Source organism: Epinephelus moara, chromosome 8 (genome assembly GCF_006386435.1).
Source record: "Epinephelus moara isolate mb chromosome 8, YSFRI_EMoa_1.0, whole genome shotgun sequence".
In the NCBI taxonomy this organism is placed as follows: Eukaryota; Metazoa; Chordata; class Actinopteri; order Perciformes; family Serranidae; genus Epinephelus; species Epinephelus moara.
The window spans coordinates 5,137,874-5,157,101 of record NC_065513.1 but is presented as its reverse complement, the minus strand read 5'-3'; the positions used below and the strand labels follow the sequence as shown (position 1 = coordinate 5,157,101).

Genomic DNA, 19,228 nt, shown 5'->3' with positions numbered 1-19,228 from the left:
GTACACATGAAAACAAGAGGTGAAAAAGCTAGGATAATCGAAGCACAGATTCTTAATGAGCTTTTAATTCACAATATAAACATAATCTATACATAGCATACATTTAGATGCTTAAATGTCCAAAAAACATCTTTCAAATACCAAACATTTTAAAAACTGCCAGTTTAATCTGGGAGGGATGAAGAAAATGAGGTTGGCAGGCCTCTCCGTCTGAAGCCCCGTCAACAATGCTAGGTCTGCATTACTGTACTGAAGTTCTCGATTTTTTTAAAGCATACCTTGTAAAACATTGTATGAAGAGGACATTGTCACTGTTGAAGTGTAATTTCAGTCAAACTGTATGTTCCCTTTCAGGTCAACATGTTTGTTGAGGGATTCCATGATGCCATGTTGCTGTATGCCATTGCCCTGCATGAAGCCATTAAAAATGGATACAGTAAGAGGAATGGGACAGAGATCACCTCGCGCATGTGGAACAGAACATTTGAAGGTAAAACACATTGCTCAGATGAGGCCAAATTCACACTTAACACAAGTATTTGTGAAAACAGGGTTTTTCCTCTTTTATTCTAATAAAAGCATGCAAGCACTTTTTTTTTTTTTTTTTTTTTTTTTTTTAAATCTGCATCCCAATGAAAACACTTTGCTGTTAAGAGTGTGCCAAACACACAAGCAGCAATATCACGCTCACCCTAAAAGCATGTTGGCCAGTCACACAAAGATGAAGAGGAGATGTTGGCCATTCAGAAGCTTAAAAAAATGCTGTTATCGGAATGCTATTTGACTGTAATGGTGCATTCTGATGCCTCTGTTCCTCAATACAGTGGAAGAGTACATGAGCGTATAAATAGTCCTGTTAGGAAGGTTAGAGCAAGTACTATTTTTGCCACATCTGTCTTCACAAAGTGTCGCCTCAATTTGTGACACTTCACAAAGGACCTAATGGTGCACACTCTGATGTTACAAGCCAAAAACTTGTCTTTCCTTGTCTACAATTTTTTGAAAACCCTCAACCTGAGAGGAGTTTTACAAAAGGTCTGTTTTCAGTGACTGAAAACACATTTGTGTGTGGACAAAAGGCCAAAACGCATTGAAAAGGCTATGTTTTGAAAAATACCTGTGGATGTGTGGACTAGGTCTGAATCAGTGATGGCTACCACACCACTATAATCAATGTAACTAGTACCAAAAAGGCCATCGGAAAATACTGGCTCCAGAAAAACTGCCTCTCTGCTGGCCTTTTTGTCAATATTGTTGAATACATAGATCTTCTAGAACAGATGACCTATTCCATACGACTTCCAAAAGAATTGGGAGAAATACAGTGGAAAAAATTGTGTGTTTATTATTTTTTAGGCAATGAGGCAGCTATGTTTTGCCTTGGATTTAAACACCCCATGACCTCATATTTGTCCCCCAGCACCCCCCTACTGATATCCAATATGCCAATATGTAACAACCTCTGCTGATAACATATACAGATATTGATATACCCGTCAAGTCTCTTCTGTAGTGGTATTAACATCATATTGTGCATGCATACTCCTATCATGATGGCTCACCAGCAGATGGAGACATGAAATACAATACTTTTCAATGTATGTAATATTCATTCATTGTGCAAAATAAGAAAAAGCTGTTGGCCAATTCTAATAGTTCATTTTATATCATTTTATAATGATGCATTCCTAGGTTGATGATGTCACAGGCTTAAACTATTTGTAAGATAGGAATGGAATGTTAAATTCAAGGCCCTGAAATAACATGAAAGTATGTACAGGTTTTTTTTCCCAAAACTTTTCTTGAGAGTGTAGCTAAGTGTTGTCATTGTTTCCATGGTGGTGGACAGGAATCGCTGGCCAGGTATCAATGGATGTCAATGGTGACAGAGACGGAGATTTCTCTTTGATGGCCATGACCAATGTTGAGGCCGGAACCTACGAGGTAAGAAGAAGCAAAACTCTTTATGGTCCTGACATCTTCCCCATCAGGCAGAGGATAGTTAATGACCTTGTGGGAAATAACTGGATGATAATATTGTGTATTGCCTTACAGGTGGTGGCCAACTACTTTGGTGTAAATGGAACTTTTCAATTGCTGCCTGCCTTCAACAACGACCATTTCACTCTGAGGGGCAGACATAAAGCACACACAGAAACAGCAGACAAATCATGTAAATGAACACTACTGTTCACTGAAACCTGTGCAAATGACTTTGACTTTGTATGTCATCTACAGTGGGTATGATGGAGTGCATGATTTTACTGATGACTGCTCTTCCAAACAGGTGGATTGGGAGTATCAGCTTTGACTGGAGTCATAGTGGGAGCTGTTCTGGGAACTGCAATGCTTATAGCATTCTACTTTTTCAGGTAACAATAGATATTTATCTTCTCATTTGTAAGCCTGTTACAGTTATTGCACAGTAGCCTGATCACAATTATTTGAGCTGACCAGAATCATTCTGCGAAATCATCAGATTCCACAAACAAGGAAATTTAAAGCCAGTGTTACAAATATGGCAACAAATAGACAGTGGATCAGGTGTGTCTCCATCAGCTGGGTGAACAAAGTGTCAACCTAAGCAGAAGGTTCCAATGTCAGGAAAAAAAAAGCATGACTGTCCAGACCTTACTGCTGTTAGACAGGTTCTTCTTTTGAGAGAGGTGCTGATAAGGGGTCTTCCCTACTCCCCTGATTGGAGAGTGTCCTTCAGGTGCAGCAGTGTGTTCTAGGGAAAATTATGTTGGAGCTGTCATTTCCATCCAACTTTTCTAATTAAATAATTCACACAAACCAATTCACATTGGATGGAGACATGATGTAAGAGTAGCGTGCATGCTTTCAGGAGTAGCTCAGAGCATAGTGTGAGTGTAGACAGTGTGTGGTTGAGCGAAAGAGTGAAGGAGTGACAGTGGATGCATTCAGAGCAGACAGGTGTTGGTGATCGGAGCAGAAAAATTAGTAGTAAAGTTGGTCAAGTGGTAGTAAATGTACAATGTAGGTTTCAGTTTGTCTGTGATTAAATGCTGCAGCTTTTCAAGAACCAAGTAAAGTTCCTGTGTCTGGCTTCCCAGCCACTTGCTTTAGTAAAGGGGGTTAGTCCCAAAGTTAGCATCAGCTTCAGTCCTGGAGGTGAAACAAAGTGTCCCCTGTGCCTCCCAACCACAGTCTGCACAGTCTGGGAACTGAAGCAGGAATGGTTGATACAAGCTTCGTGTCCCCCCCCCAAAACAAAAAACAAAAACATAATTGACTTGAGTAATATGATTTTACACTTTAGGTCTTGTTTTTATATTTTTGACTCACTATTCTTTTTTAATTATATTTAATCAGTAGAGCATTGCAAGAATCAATCAATCAATCAATCAATCAATCAATCAATCAGTTTTATTTATAAAGCCCAATATCACAATTCACAATTTGCCTCACAGGGCTTTACAGCATACGACATCCCTCTGTCCTTAGGACCCTCACAGCGGATAAGGAAAAACTCCCCAAAAAAACGTTTAACGGGGAAAAAAATGGTAGAAACCTCAGGAAGAGCAACTGAGGAGGGATCCCTCTTCCAGGACGGACAGACGTGCAATAGATGTCGTACAGAACAGATCAGCATAATAAATTAACAGTAATCCGTATGACAAATAATCATATTCAGTTTTCCTCCACTAATAAATAATAACACTTTATGATGACTGAAAGGAATGAAGGTGAGGACTACAGAGACAAAGAGCAGGTTTAAAAACACGACTTCCTCTTTTTTTCCTCTGCAGAAAAAACTACAGGATTACTATTGAGCGTCGCACACACAGTGAAGAGTGCGACATCGGGAAGCACCGTCAGTTACGAGAGGACTCCATCAGATCGAACTTCTCAGCAGCATAATCCTCAGCAGCGGCAGTCCCTTCACAGAGAATCACACATCTAAATGTGACCAAAGACTTTGCAATGGTTGTTGGTGGAGCCATGCTGTTTGAAATTTTGTGTTTTTATCCTCTAATGTTTTGACTTATTGTAACTCAGGACAGTTATCAGTCACAAAGCACCACTTCACTTGGTTTGTCCTCCATACAAAAAGTATATGATTGTATTGGTGTGTAGAAAGCTTTGACCGTAATATTCTAGGATTTTTGAAGGATTTTGTTTTAGGGTTTGTTTGTTTGTTTGTTTGTTTGTTTTTAATGTTCAGATGGCGATTACCATGACTGTGAATGATTCAGAACAGACGGCTATATTTGCATGCACTACTGGGGTGGCTGAGGTTTACTTGTGCCTCTCAGGTTGACAGGACAAACAGGAGCCTCATGTTTAAGGCTGGTTAATTATAGTGGCATCTCGAAACTTTGAAGACAGCTGGAGCTAACCAACTGAAAAGGGATATAGGCTCGATCTATATCTATAGGCTATAAGCTACTGATATTAAGCTACTGATATTGTAAGGTTTTCAGTTCACCATAACCTTGCTGAGATCCAGCAGCCTCCATATAAATGAAATTACTCATTCCTAACTGAGCACATTGCTCTTAAATTTAGGAATGCTGGGTCACATACTGTATCAATTTGATCACATCTTTTTTACACCTTTTGATTGGCTCATTTACAGCATTTCCTTTTTTTAAATTTGTCAGTTTGTTACATTCAATTATCACTTCATAACAAATTGTGGAACTACTTCCTGGTAATGGTTAATAAATTATTCACCAATGCTTTATAGGCCATAGTAAGAACAACTTGGATTGAATCATTTTGGCTTGATAGGTAACCAACCTCCCAATAAATTTAAGGAAAAGTACAATTTATAACTACTTGGGATTTTCGTAGCTCTGGCATTTGGTTCTATCAATTTTTATCATCTGACCTATCTGATCTTCTTAGGTCTCATGTTTGGTGCCCTGTTGAACCTCCTTTTTTTTCTCCGTGCTGGTGATCGGAGGAGGTTATTAGTGATGAACTGATTAGATTTAAGTGGTCAAAGGTCAAGGTCATTATGACCTTGCACCTGTCTTAGCTTATGAACATGAAATCTCAAGAACACCTTTAGGGAATTTCCTTAAATTTGGCACAAAGTCTACATGGATTCAAGCATGAACTGATTAGATTTTAGTGGTCAAAGGTCAAGGTCACTGTGACGTTGCGTCTGTCTCATTCTTGTGAATGTGATCTCTCAAGATGAAGGCCTTGGAGGAATTACCTCAAAGTTGGCACAAACATCCACTAAAGGCTCATTTATGCTCAGCAGTGTTGCTGTCACTACCCGATACGTAGCTCTAGTGAGACACGAAGAAGAAATAATAATTCAATTTCTGTAACGCTGCCCCTGTTTTTGTCTTTTATGCAAGAGGTACATTATCAATATCTCCTCCACAGTCGCCATGTTTGTTTTTGAGTTTGTTGTTGTCATAAACTTTTGACACTGGGCTGCCTCCTGGTGGATATATTGGTTAACATCCATGCCAACGTAAAGGGCGCATGGAAGTATGTGGGCAGTGACGGTAACATCGTTTGAAACAGACGTATACATTTTCGTACGTAAAGGGAGCATAAATGAGCCCTTAGACTCAAGGATGAAGATGACAGTGACCTCAAAAAAACATGCTTTTGGCTTGAGCTAATTATGACAAAATTTACACAAATGTCAAAAAGTATAATATGATGACATTTAATAGGTCAAAGGTCCACAAAATAGGTCAGATGTCAACTTCACTGTGACATCATAGTGTTTTGCAAAAACTCTTTTCTGGTCATTATTCAGTGTCATATCTCAGGAGCAAAAGGGAAGACATTTAGTCAGATATTTAATTGGTGACACTAATCTTGGGTGTCCATCTTGAAACTGTGCTAATTTTATAAATCTTCTGTGCTGCCAGAGGGAAGATGTGTGTGAAGCATCCATGTTTTAGAATTTGCATTTAATTTGCAGCATGCATATTTGAAGCACTGTCAACTGTCTTGGCTACATATGAGTCTGGACAGACATGGATGGATAAACTGAAACTCTAACTTGACTGATTAACAGAGGCATACAATTGCAAGGCAGTAATTGTAGTTTTAGCAAAATAACAGTGTTCTGACTTTGGTGAGTACAATGTTACAACCGATTGAACTAATGGCCAGAGATAGTAGTTTAAAAAAAGACTTACAAAGCTTCTACTACTAAAGGAGGATAAACACAAAACTTTTAATTAATTAATGGCTTATAATGACACATTCATTATGAAATGATTTATTAACATTACCAAAGATATAAGTTCCAAATTTTAAACCTTTTATAAAGTATTTCATATCAGAAAGTGGAACTGAACACATAATCGATTGTGATGATGTCATGATAGATAATTACACTTAAGTCTGAGATGCTTTCCACAGACTGTACTGACTGCATGATAAAAGTATTTCACTCTGCATTAGTGACCTTTAGTTTTCTTAGCTAACTCTCATGCAGAATTAAAACACAAGGTTTTTAGAGACACAAAATAAAGACAGTGAAGTTGGTAAATAGCCTGCCCAGCCTGCTGGTTCAGTTTGTGTGTTGGGACAAAATTCTGAGAGTAAACTGATTTATTGTATTCAATTTCAAAGACAGTTTTATTCTGGAACACGACATTCACTTGCTTTATTTAAAGCTCTGTATAATGTTACCACAATATCTTTTGGTATCTGGTAGGATATAGTGACTTAACGATGACCTTAATGTATATTTAAATTATTTTATGTTATTTATAACATCAATATTTTAAAATATGTCTCTCTCAGTATTGAAATTATAGTGATTATATTAAACTTCATCGTATTTGGTTTCTCCATATCATTATTTCTCCAGCTTATCTTAAAGTTCACCTACACTTCTGTTGTTCCCAACAATGAGTTCATGGTATTGATGTAAGTTAAAATATTAGTGTGGGGAATGTTTGATCTGTATAACAGCCAGTGACAATTTTGGCAACTGATATTGATTCTGTTCTAGTTTTAGTCTTTTGATTAGAATGTATATTTTAATAATTAGGCTTTGTTTTATTCTATGGAAACATAAGACAATTTATCCTAAGTTTATTATGTGTAGTCTACTTTCTGTCAAGCTTTTTTTAAATTATTATCAAAGCCCTGCTATCTCCTCAGTATCTCATTCAGTTTGACCCATTTGCACAGCAGTCAGAATTACAAAAAAGGAAGAAAGTGAAAGAAGTCAGTCAGTTTGAGGAATAACAACCTCCTTTGCTGTTTAAGCAGCTGAAATTTAATTGACAGAGAAAGATCATTACTTTAAGCAAAAAGACATATTTTACCGATAGAAAGATGTTTCCTACATAAAACTAGGCTGCCCATGCAGTAAAAAGATGCAAACACTTTTGAAATTGGTGCTACATGACCAGAGTAAACAGAGTAAAAGGACTGTGGCATTCACTTTTGCTCATTGAATAAAAAACCTACAACTACCAGAATGGACTGTGCTCCTGCTGATGGGTGACATAATGTGGACTGGTCCATGTGAAACAATGGCAGCTGGTGGATTCACAAACGATCTCGGATTACAGTCAAATGACAAGGTAAAACATGTTTCTGCAAACATTTGAGGCGAGAAATATGCAACTTAGTAACAGAATCTTGGTTTATATTTGATCAGCACTACTTAGTTTTACCATTTGATTTCCGTCTGCACATGGGAGAAGTTACCTTGACGGCTTTCTCCAAGAAAGTTCTTTCTGACAGAAAGTTATTCATTTTAACCCAAACCACAACTTTTTTCCGAACCTCAACCAAGAGATCCCTTTCTGCTAGTAAGGAAAATGTGTTAATTTGTTCACTGAGGTGAATATGCCAATTTTCATACTTTTAACCAGCGAGATGCAATGCTATGCAACCACAAAATACCATCTGTCTGTCTAAGCAGCGCTCAAACCTCATTCCAAATTAGTCTGCACCAAATTCTTATATAGGAAATGTATAAATTAAAAAAAATAACCATCACATTTTCACTGGCCTCTATGCTGCTTTACTGTTTACTAACCTATTTTAACCTGTCTATCGTTTATTTTTGTCGGGTTTTCCCATGTTTAAAAAAACCTGTGTACATATGCTAATTTTGGTGGAAAAGAGGTAATAAATACTCACCACTGTCATGTGCTCGATTAAGGGGCCTTATATCTATGATGTCGATGCTATAGCTTTTTCTGCCATGATCTCAAAATTGACAATATAGCATTTAGTGTCGCCATGATTATTGTTACAGTAATAATAAATGAATCCGGAAGTTCTATACAATCTGAGTTCTCTGGTGTGTCCTCCAACACAAATCTGATATCAGAAAAGCCTTTGGCACACCATGTGTGCATGGACAGAGACATATCAAAAACTTAAAGTACAGAATAATCATTTCAGCCTTATACACTGTTGGTTCCATGTCATTCAGATCACTCATATCACCACAAAAGTCAGATAGTGTGTGTGTGTGTGTGTGTGTGTGTGTGTGTGTGTGTGTGTGTGTGTGTGTGTGTGTGTGTGTGTGTGTGTGTGTGTGTGCATGCGTGCATGCGTACGTGCGTGCGTGTGTGCGTGCGCCTCTCTCAATTAAACATGCTTAGTGTGAAGAGCTCTGAGTCTTCATTGGTCAACTACATGTCTTTGCAGAAATAAAATGAGACAAAGAAACAAACATTTCTTCATGATCAATAACTCCTTCACAGTGCACAGGCAGGTATTTGAACAGTTACGTTCACAATACTAATTGTCTGTGTGAATACGTGGCTTAGAAAGCAAGTATATCTCTGGCCTCAGGGTGATTAACTTTCAGTACTATAGACCATATTTGAGGCCACTTCCAGTCCAAACCAAGAGTCTGTAATTCCTTTTCCCAGACCAGCATGATCAAAAGTATGTCAAGGTTATCAATCAATCAATCAATTTTATTTATAAAGCCCAATATCACAAATCACAATTTGCCTCACAGGGCTTTACAGCATACGACATCCCTCTGTCCTTATGACCCTCGCAGCGGATAAGGAAAAACTCCCCAAAAAAAACCCTTTAACGGGGAAAAAAAACGGTTATGTGAGATTAATGTTTTATACATTTGGGAGACTAATCCTTCAGTTCTACTTAAACATAGTGTTACCAGTGAAACTGGAAAGGAATCCTAAGGAACTGCAAATGTCCTTACTGAGTCTATAAGTTTTATATATAAAAGCCATGAAGATCCTGAAGTAGAGTAAGATTCCACTGAGTCTTAAAAAGAACGAAAATCTCTGACCAGTGCTGAAAATATCTCCTAGAACATAAATCCTATGTTTTCCCCAATCTGAGTAAGGAAAAGGCATTGAGTCCATCAGGAGGTTATTTTTATTGCACAGGGGAGAACTATCATGAAATATAAATTACAATGCTCAAAAAAATTAAAGGAAAACACTCAAATCACACATCAGATCTTGGTGAACAAATTATTCAAGTTGGAAATCTATACTGATGTTCACTGTATAATTTGTTGAGAACAAAATGATATAACAAAAGTTAGTGGAAACCAAAATCATCAACCCACTGAGGGCTGCATTCAAAATCACAATGAAAATCAAGGTAAATAATTGAAATCACAGGCTGATCCAACTTACGTGAATTTCATCAGGGCAACCCATAATGTGGCTCAGTAGTGTGTATGGCCCCCACTTGCCTGTATGCACTCCCAACAACATCTAGGCATGCTCCTGATGACTTGGCAGATGGTGTCCTGGGGAACCTCCTCCTAGACCTGGATCAGGGCATCAGTGAGCTCCTGGACAGTCTGTGGTGGTACTTGGATGCATCATTATGTAATGTCCCATAGGTGCTCAATTGGATTTAGGTCAGGGGAACGAGAGGGCCAGTCAATGGCATCAATGCCTTTGTCATCCAGGGACTGCCTACACACACTGACCACGTGCAGCCGGGCATTGTCTTGCACCAGGAGGAACCCAAGGCCCACTGCACCATCGGTCTTAGGATTTCATCCCAGTACCTAACAGCAGTCAGGATACCGTTGGCTATATGACATGGAGGTCTGTGTGACCCTCCAAGGATATGCCTATCCAGACTATCACTGACCCACTGCCAAACCGGTCATGCTGGATGATGTTATAGGCAGCATAACGTTCACCACGTTTCCAGAGTCTTTCACACCTGTCACGTGCTCAGTGTAAACCTGCTCTCACCTGTGGCAGACCTGCTAATTCTGGGGAAGAGTACGTCAGGCCCTCACGCCACCCTCATGGAGTCTGTTTCATGGTTTACTAGATAGCACCAAGGTTCCAGTCATCATGAATGGAACCAGTTCAAGAACCAGAGCTAAACTGGTGGAAAGGGGGTATCAGAAGTTGCATGAAGCCACAGTTAAAGTGATCTTAATTTAAAGGACCAATAATAAAACTTAAAATTTAGGGAAAAAAAGAAGAAGGAAATGCCCATGGATTAATAAGACAATTTCAAGTTTATAGTTTTCTTTTAGGGTGCTTTTTAATCCAAATAATATATCTGTGCTCAGTTCTTTGGAAGAGAGAGGCAGGGAAAAAAAGTGAAAAATGAAAATGTATACAGGGTAAAAAATTTATTTTGATAACTGAAATCTGTGTCTAAATAGCCGCAGGAAGAATATTCCAGGTATCAAAGTCCTTTTTAACTTTTTCAAGATTAAATTTAAAGTGATTATTTACATCTAGTTGGAGACTGGGTAGAATGTAAATCAAACTAAATCTTGTGGTTTCAGAGCTAACTACTGTGTCTGATAGTTGAGTGTGTTTTGCAAGGTTGTCAAGTGGCATTTTGTAACCTGATACAGAACTAAACTAAACTAGCACAATGTCATGTGCATAAAGTGAATTGGAATGCTCAGTTCCTTTAATCAATACAAAGGGAATGTGTTGTTGTGAACTATTTCATAAAAGTTTGAGCAAAAATCAGCTAGACAGTGTGCAGTAGATTCAGTGTAAAGTATACAGATCATTTTAATGAAAGACATTCTGAAACTGACTGTAAGAACCATCCATAGGTGAGGTTACTTAACCCATAGGGAAGGTCTGTGGAGGCTGCGGTATTTCTGAAATATATACATATATATATATAAATACCCCTTTAACTTTTAGTTGAGGACCATGACAAGAAATTCTATGTAATAAACTAAATTTGGATCGAGTTAAGTTAAATTATGTAACTGAGGGCGCATGTGAAGAAAACATATTGTCAAGCCAGGTGATTTCACAAGACACTGATGGTGTTGGTTTACTCACTTTGTTTGGCACATATATTGTTGGAATCGCCTGAGTTAACAAAATACACCAACAATATATGTGACTATGTAAAGAGCAAGAAGTTCCTATGTCATGCGGATTTCTTCATTAAAGGAACAAGTTCCATTAACCAGCTTATATTGGACTGCGAAACGTTTCATACACACCCACTGCTGTAATGTGGACAGTCAACCTGTCCTTATTCAACACTTCAAATGATAACCTACAAATTAGCACCCCATGAATGACGCTACATATTTAACATAAAGAGAGTGTTTGGGAGAAGGCTGAAGGAACATGGCAGGGTCCATGGTGAAGCGGGACATGCCTCATCCAAGAGTCTAGGCTCCATTTGATTATAAGAGAAATCTACCGAAACTGGACTCTCTGGATATAACATGTTTGGCATTGGCGTGGTGTTTGTTAACTGCCCCTGTTGGTTAGGGTTAGGCAAGTAAAGTTACTTTGGTTAGGTTTAGGAAAAGAAACATGGTGATGGCACATCTTACAATAACTCAAATATAGTTAAAGTTCACACAATTCCAAACTCTGCTCTATTTGGGAAAATCCCATATTTTGTGACCCATTCACCTTCCCAACTTGCCTCATTACAAGACTGCTTTCTTCTTTACTCCTGTCATCAACTTCAAATATGTGGGTTTTATGAATATTACTGGCTCATGGGGATATGTAACACAGTAAATACAGTTGGCAGTCCTACACTCTGGCTGTATGATTGTAGCAGTAACTCACTGCCCGTCTTGCTCACATGGCATTATTGTACCTGTGCTCTAAACTCCAGACTGCAGCAGTGCGATCTGAAGTTTTATCAGTCCCTAAATCAGATGCTTTTCACTGATGGGCTTAAAGGGATAGTGCACCCAAAAATCAAAATTCAGCCATTATCTACTCACCCTCATGCTGAGGAAAAAATTCAGCCATTATCTACTCACCCTCATGCTGAGGAAGACTCTGGTGAAGTTTTAGAGCCCTCACATCCCTTGCGGAGATCGGCGGGGGGAGCGGCTAGCACACCTAATGGCTGACGGCACCCCAGACTAATGTCCAAGAACACAAAATTTAAACCACAAAGTATCTCCATACTGCTCATCCGTAGTGATCCAAGTGTGCTGAAGCTGCGACATAAAAAGTTGTTTCGAAAAACATTATATGAACTCTGTTTGTAGCCTCACTGTAGCCTGTAGCTCTGACTGCTTCTTTGTGCTCCACGCTCACGTGTGCGCGCTTGCGTGAGACCAGCGAAAGCATGAGGTGACACGTGCACCACAGGGAGAGACAACAGTAACCACAGTAGCTAAAGGATCATTTGCACTACGGTCTTTTAGCAAAGGACAGCCCAACATGTCTGAAGACTTTGAAATTGAGGAGGAGCAGCATTTCTTTGTTGAGCCGTATTTGTTTGAGCCCAAGTATATGCACGGAACTCAGGCTACTGGACGAAGCAGCCGCCGCAGCTCATGAGCCTAACCCTCAGCCAGCCGCAGAATACCGGAGTCGAGCACTGGAAACCTGGTGGTGTAGTTGTTTCAAATGCAAAGCAATGCCAACGGATGAGGAAAGTCTTTGCTGCTCAGACTGGGAATTGGCGATGCCTGCACNCAGAGCTACAGGCTACAGTGAGGCTACAAACAGAGTTCATATGACGTTTTTCGAAACAACTTTTTATGTCGGGGCTGCAGCACACTTGGATCACTACGGATGAACATGTTGGAGATATTTTGTGGTTTCAATTATGTGTTCTTGGACGTTAGTCTGGGGCGCCGTCAGCCATTAGGTGTGCTAGCCGCTCCCCCCGCCAATCTCCGCAAGGGATGTGAGGACTCTAAAACTTCACCAGAGCCTTCCTCAGCATGAGGGTGAGTAGATAATGGCTGAATTTTGATTTTTGGGTGCACTATCCCTTTAACTCGAGAGAGGCAGATAAAATGTGGGCTAACATCAACGATAAACATTCCTTTGTGAACAACCATGAAGAATCACACGCTATGCAGTTGACATTAATCCTGCCCTGCACTCATTTATATATGCACTGTATAAACTGAACATGAAAGACATCAAGTCAGTAACATTAACACTACATCCAGAGCACTTCATAATATTCTGTTAGCTACCTTTTAAATCTCAGAGTGCTGTTCTGTTGTCACCACAAAGCAGATCTTACTTTCCTTGCAAGAGCAGCCAGCTAAAATGAAGACATACTGAAGACGCCGCTTGTGAAAGGGAACATACAGTGAAACAACTTGTCAAAAGAATAGATTCTGGTATTCAAAGATTCCACATTGCTGCAGGCCAGTGAAGATTAAAAAAATAATAATTTCCTCTACCTTTGGCATTATTTTTTTTTTTTTAATTATTATTTTGATAATTAAAAAATATCCCACATAACACACTTCTCCCCCAAATGTTGCCTTTTATTTAGCCGGCATTTTATTGTTATTGTGGCAAAAGATCAAATTTGAAAAGTAGTTAAAGGAATTTATCAGTCAAATTTGCACAGTGAGTGCACATCCAAAGTTTTTGCACAGTATTTTGAAGTACTAGGTGATTACTGGAAGACTGCTCTCTGAAAGTGGTGTTTCTGTAGCCTTTATTATTATTCCAAAGGCAGAGTTTTCGCTTGGAGAACAGATAATCCCAGTGAAAATAAGATATGGACATATTTTGTGTTTTGGCTGCCACACACAATGTAGTGTTACAGTATTTTGAACTCTATTAAAGGTCCTGTGTGTAGGATTTAGGGGGATATACTGGCAGAAATGGATTATAATAAATTTTCCTTAGTGTATAGTCACCTGCAAATAAGAACTGTCATGTTTTTGTTACCCTAGAATGAGCCGTTTATATCTACACAAGGAGCAGGTCCTCATCTATGGAGATCACCATGCACCGCCATGTTTTTACAGTAGCCCAGATCAGACAAAGTGGCTCCGAATACAGCCATTCGTGTTTTCATATGTGACCAGGGCCTCTGACCAGACCCAGACTACATGAACCCAACAACACCACTCTGGGAATTTCACCTAGAGATTGTACACTCAGTATATGCACACAAGTTCTTAGAACTGATTGTGAACAAAGAGGAGCAGAGACATGTATTTCAAGCCCAATAATAAATTATTTATTTAAAATGCAAAAGCAATTAATTTAGCATTAATTCCCTAGTAAAAAGGAAGACCTTTACTTAAAAAGATATACATTTCTTTATTACAAAAATAAATCTTAAAATTCTAAGAATGGTTGTAGGGAGTTCATTACCAGTACAAGGGGGAAGGGTGCCAGAGAGGGGAGAGGGTCAGGGTGTTTCACCACCCTCACCACCAGCATGTCATGTGACTGCGCACACTACAAGACAAAGGCACACGGGATAAGCAGGGCACAGCAAAATAGCATACAGGAAACATACAGAAACTCACACTCACAGTTAGCAAAGATGGCACACAGGTTAAACACACAGCAGAGTATGTGCAAGGTGAAATTGGAGGAACAGGTGAAAGCCCCACCCAGTAACCGAACCAGCCTGCGACCAGCAAGAACACCAACAGTACAAAATTTCGCACATGGCAATCCGTTTAGCAAACTGAGTAGCCACTACTTACAATCACACCAGACAGATAAATTAACAGTAATTAGAAAACCAAAAGTAAGTGTCTTAATGAAAACGAAACAAAATCACATGGAAATTGCAGAAAATACCTACTGGCAGTCATAAACAAATACTACAACAAAAAGAAAAAAATAATAACTCCGGGGCAAAAACAGCAGTGGAGACAGAGCTCCTCCTAGTAAAAGCAAAGACATGATATTAACTTGAAATCTTTGCAACAATGGGGAAGACAGACATGTAGACAGCCATATTGCTTTACCTCAAACAAATACAGCGAGGCTAAACCACCCGGACGGCATCACCATGCTGCCTCATTCCTATTTTGAGAAGCGCACACCAGTATTTGTCATATACATGTGAATTATTGTCAAGATATTAGAGGCATACCTTTGAGCCGCAAGTTACGAGTGCTCATCTGGGCCAAACACGCCGGCTTGTGAGTGTGCTGACTGTATTAGAGAGGGCTACCACCCACCAACTTGAATATGCTTGTAAACGGCACCTGCATGGGGGGTGAGTGAAATTCTATTTACTCAACATGTATTAGTAAGTCTACACAGAACACCAGGTGAAAAAGTGTATCTTAGTCTGATGTGCACACCGCACTAACGAGGTCAGGAACAACGAGGAAACCCCCCACCTAGCTGACAACACCACCTTTTAAGGGGAGACAAGATTACAAACCGCTGATGTCTACATCCGGTCTATGATTACGGGGTGGGACAAACGGGAGGAAGCTCCACTCATTATAAATATTTTTGGGTTTTTGCATCCGCCACCATAGTTAGAAGCCCATGTGCAACAAGCAGCATTGGAGTTACACCGATTTGTAACGTGAAGCTGCTTTACCACTGCTTTTACCAGTTTTAATCACCTGGGAGCTCTGCGGATAATTTGTCCACTGGCAAAAACCTCCTGAATGTCTGGATATTAAGTTAACAGAGATAAAAAGTGACCACAAATTAGCATATGGTTGACAATCTGCCCACGGTGACATGCCAAACAGCATTGGAGAAACACTGATTTGTAACAGGAAGAGACCTCTGCAGATAATTTGCCTCAGGACTGAATCAGAAATAAGGTGAGCAGACATTAAGTTTGCAGAGAAAAGGGGTGAGTACACAATAGCAGGTGAGCCACCTGTCTCTGAAATGCCAGTGTCAGATGTACATTGATTTGTAATGTGAAACTACTTTATTCAGTGTTTTTAGTGGCATTACTTAGTTGTTTTGGAGAGGAAGAGACTCCTGATGATTATTTAGCTCCCGGTGAAAACCTCCTGAACAAAAAACACTGCAGGGATTCTAGCGGGAAGAAGTTTCACCTGGTTGTAACCTGTAACCCTTACTGCTAGATGCCACCAAATCCTCCTAAATCTTACACACTTCACCTTCAAGTGTCTTTTTGTCAAAGGACCCAAATGGTAGTGAGGGTGTTTACAAATGGGATAAAGGTGAAGTTTTGAATTTAGGGTATGAAGTAATTTGTGGCAATTTAGTGGAACAAATTAAACAACTGTAGGTATGAATAAAGGTAAAAAGCACAATCTACCCAAATAACACTTCAATTTATTAATTTGCTAAAAATGTTACCCAGGACCCCAGGCTCCATACAGTAGAGCTTGTTATGTTATTCAGAAATGCCTCCGCACATGAGAACTGCATCAATAAACAAGTAGTTTCAGATACATCATATGTCAGCAAATATGTCTATGATTACAAAGACATTAAAGTCCTCAGTCAGAGAGGTGAGGGTCCTATCCAGAGCCAACCAAAAACTCTGCCTTTCTTTGACAAGAAGCATACAGCACTGCTAGAGAGAGGCTGAATCCAAATATCCTCCCTTTGGACTTGCAGAATGAGCCCTCGTGGACTTCAGCTGTATGTAGTGTGATGTATTTACTGTCCTCACATAAAGTTTGCGAGGACAGAGACTGCAAGCAGTAGACAGCCCTAGATACTTACTTTATTTGGGTATACAAATATACAGGGATCAAAATTAGCAGTCGCCAGTCGCCAGAGGCGACTAATTTGAACCCTTTGGCCAGTAAATGAAGTCACCTAACCAGCCACTCTGGCAAGTGAAAAAAATAGGACCAAACTACTGTTGTTGTTGTTTCTCCCGCCCCTGGCTGTGTGTATGTGATGTCATTGGTTGAGCGCCGGTGTCGTACAACAGATCTTCAAGTCCACAACATGCCGCAAAGTGGGAGCTAGAATGTGAGCTTGTAGTTGGAGATCCGCGGTCCGCCATTTCCACACCCTAGAAAGGCTGATAAGATCCACCGGCACACTGCGTGTCTGTGCTCACTGGCTGCAACAGTTGGAAACACGGAGCGAGGGAATTTTAACAGCCTACAACAAGAAAGAGGCCAGTTAACCAATGTAAGTGTTCCCGTTTGAGAATTGCTCGAGTGTATTAGTAATAACACACTGAAAATATACCAAAATGCTATTTATGATTTTTGGCTAGTGAAAAAAATTTCTGGCCAGTAGATTTTTAAAGCTTACTAGCCACTTGGCTAGTAAGCTAAAAAGTTAAGTTTGAACCCTGCATATATACATTCCTGTACGTAAATATAGTTGTTTATACATTTGAGGGCCACAACTGCATTTCACTGGGAAAGTCTTTTTCATAATTACCTTCATATATTCATTCATTCATTCTTATCCTGTTGAGGGTTGCAGGGGGCTGGCGCCTATCCCAGCTGACATAAGGCGAGAAGTGGGGTACACCCTTGACAGGTCACCAGACTATCACAGGGCTTACACATGGAGACAGACGACCAATCACGCTCACATTTATACCTATAGGCAACGCAGAATCATCAGTTAGCCTAACCTGCATGTCTTTGGACAGGGCCCCAGCCCACTGGCAGGATCTTGCTGGGAGGCAACAGTGCTAACCACTGCACCACATGCTGCCCCTTCATAATGACAATAATGCTGAATTCTGAACCTGGTGGAATCTGGGAACCTGCAGCCAATCAGTCTGTCTGGGTATAAAGCCTGAGGAGCTGCTCTTCTGGTTCTCTGTTTGCTACCACTTGTTGCTTTGCTGGTGAGTTGATTAGCCACTCTGTAAAGATAATCCAGAGCTCTTTGTAATTTTGAGGAAGCAGAGATTGTTGTTAGATTGATCTGTGTTAAACTACTGTTACCTGTTGAGCCAATCTTGCTATTGCCAGATTCAGCTGTGTTAAACTACTATGAACTGTTAAGCAAGCAATGTTGTTGTTAAATTTATCTTTGTGAAGCTATCACTACCTGTTGAGCTTCATGTGTATTCATAACCCTTAGGTTCCTTGCCAGGAAGGTCTGGGGGGGCACATGTATCATGTAATACATGTGCCAGTTTTTGTCATCTATGATAAGCAACTGCAGTAAAAATGTACTTGTTCACAATGTACTTGTTATTATTATTATTATAATTAATGTTACGAAATTAATGCATACACCAGTCACTTGTTGTTGAACCCATTTTAAATTTGAAAAAATTTAGTTTTTTAGATAAACAGAAAAACAGTCTCTGATGGTGACAGGGACTTTGTGGAGGCACTGCTAAAAACAGAGATCTCTCTCAGGCAATTAAATGTATACCTCTGAAAGCTGGGGTGGACATTTTTTATTTTGTTTATTTATGTACTAATTATATGTATCTACTAATTTTATGTATCTATGTGGTTTGTTTGATTTGTTTTTCTTTGTTTGTTTTTTGGAAAAGGGCAAAAAATACTGCAGATTTTTTTTAATTGCATGACCATACAAAACACTAACAAACCAAAAAACAATGAATACAAAAGTGAATAAAGACCAGTATATTAAGTATTGTCAGGGGATAAGGGGACAAGGTTGTGTTGGCCTGTGTGTGTGTGTGTGTGTGTGTGTGTGTGTGCGTCTATACTCTACAGATCTGACAGGTGAAAGGATAGGAAAAAATAAGGGGTGGGGGGAGTATTTTAAAGTTAAATCTACCTTTCTACCTTTACCCTGTTACCTTTGCCCCTTCGGAAAACTCCAGAATGGGTCAGCAGGGACAGTCCAGCAGGATCAACCAGATTATTGTTGCATCTTGTAGTTATTGATATGTAGTTTGGGCTAAAATTTTATATTGTTACAACTGCGGTCTCCATATTGTTATGTATACAGATGATTTCGTTTTTTGTTATAAATATTATTATTATTGTTGGTTGTGTTTCTTTATTTTGATGGATCTGTCTGACTTTGGGTAGCCCCTAGATCCTTATAGGAGGGAACTGGCCCTGCAGACCTGATCCCTTAAAAAAAAGGAAAAGAAACTGCTTCCAGACCATGTGGAGGGTGTTGTTTTTTTTAGGAATTGCCAGTCAATTGTTTTG

General features: G+C 39.5%; 1 protein-coding gene across 1 annotated transcript in view; it reads left to right on the top strand.

Annotated features, from left to right (window-relative positions):
• npr3 (natriuretic peptide receptor 3) overlaps positions 1-8,466 on the top strand; it is a 43,652-nt gene extending 35,186 nt beyond the window's left edge. The window contains exons 4-8 of the mRNA XM_050049953.1: positions 355-490; positions 1,850-1,944; positions 2,056-2,173; positions 2,288-2,372; positions 3,774-8,466. Of these exons, the coding sequence (XP_049905910.1) occupies positions 355-490; positions 1,850-1,944; positions 2,056-2,173; positions 2,288-2,372; positions 3,774-3,885 (546 nt within the window). The 3' untranslated portion in view covers positions 3,886-8,466. The remainder of the gene's footprint in view (positions 1-354; positions 491-1,849; positions 1,945-2,055; positions 2,174-2,287; positions 2,373-3,773) is intronic.
• Positions 8,467-19,228: the final 10,762 nt, after the last annotated feature.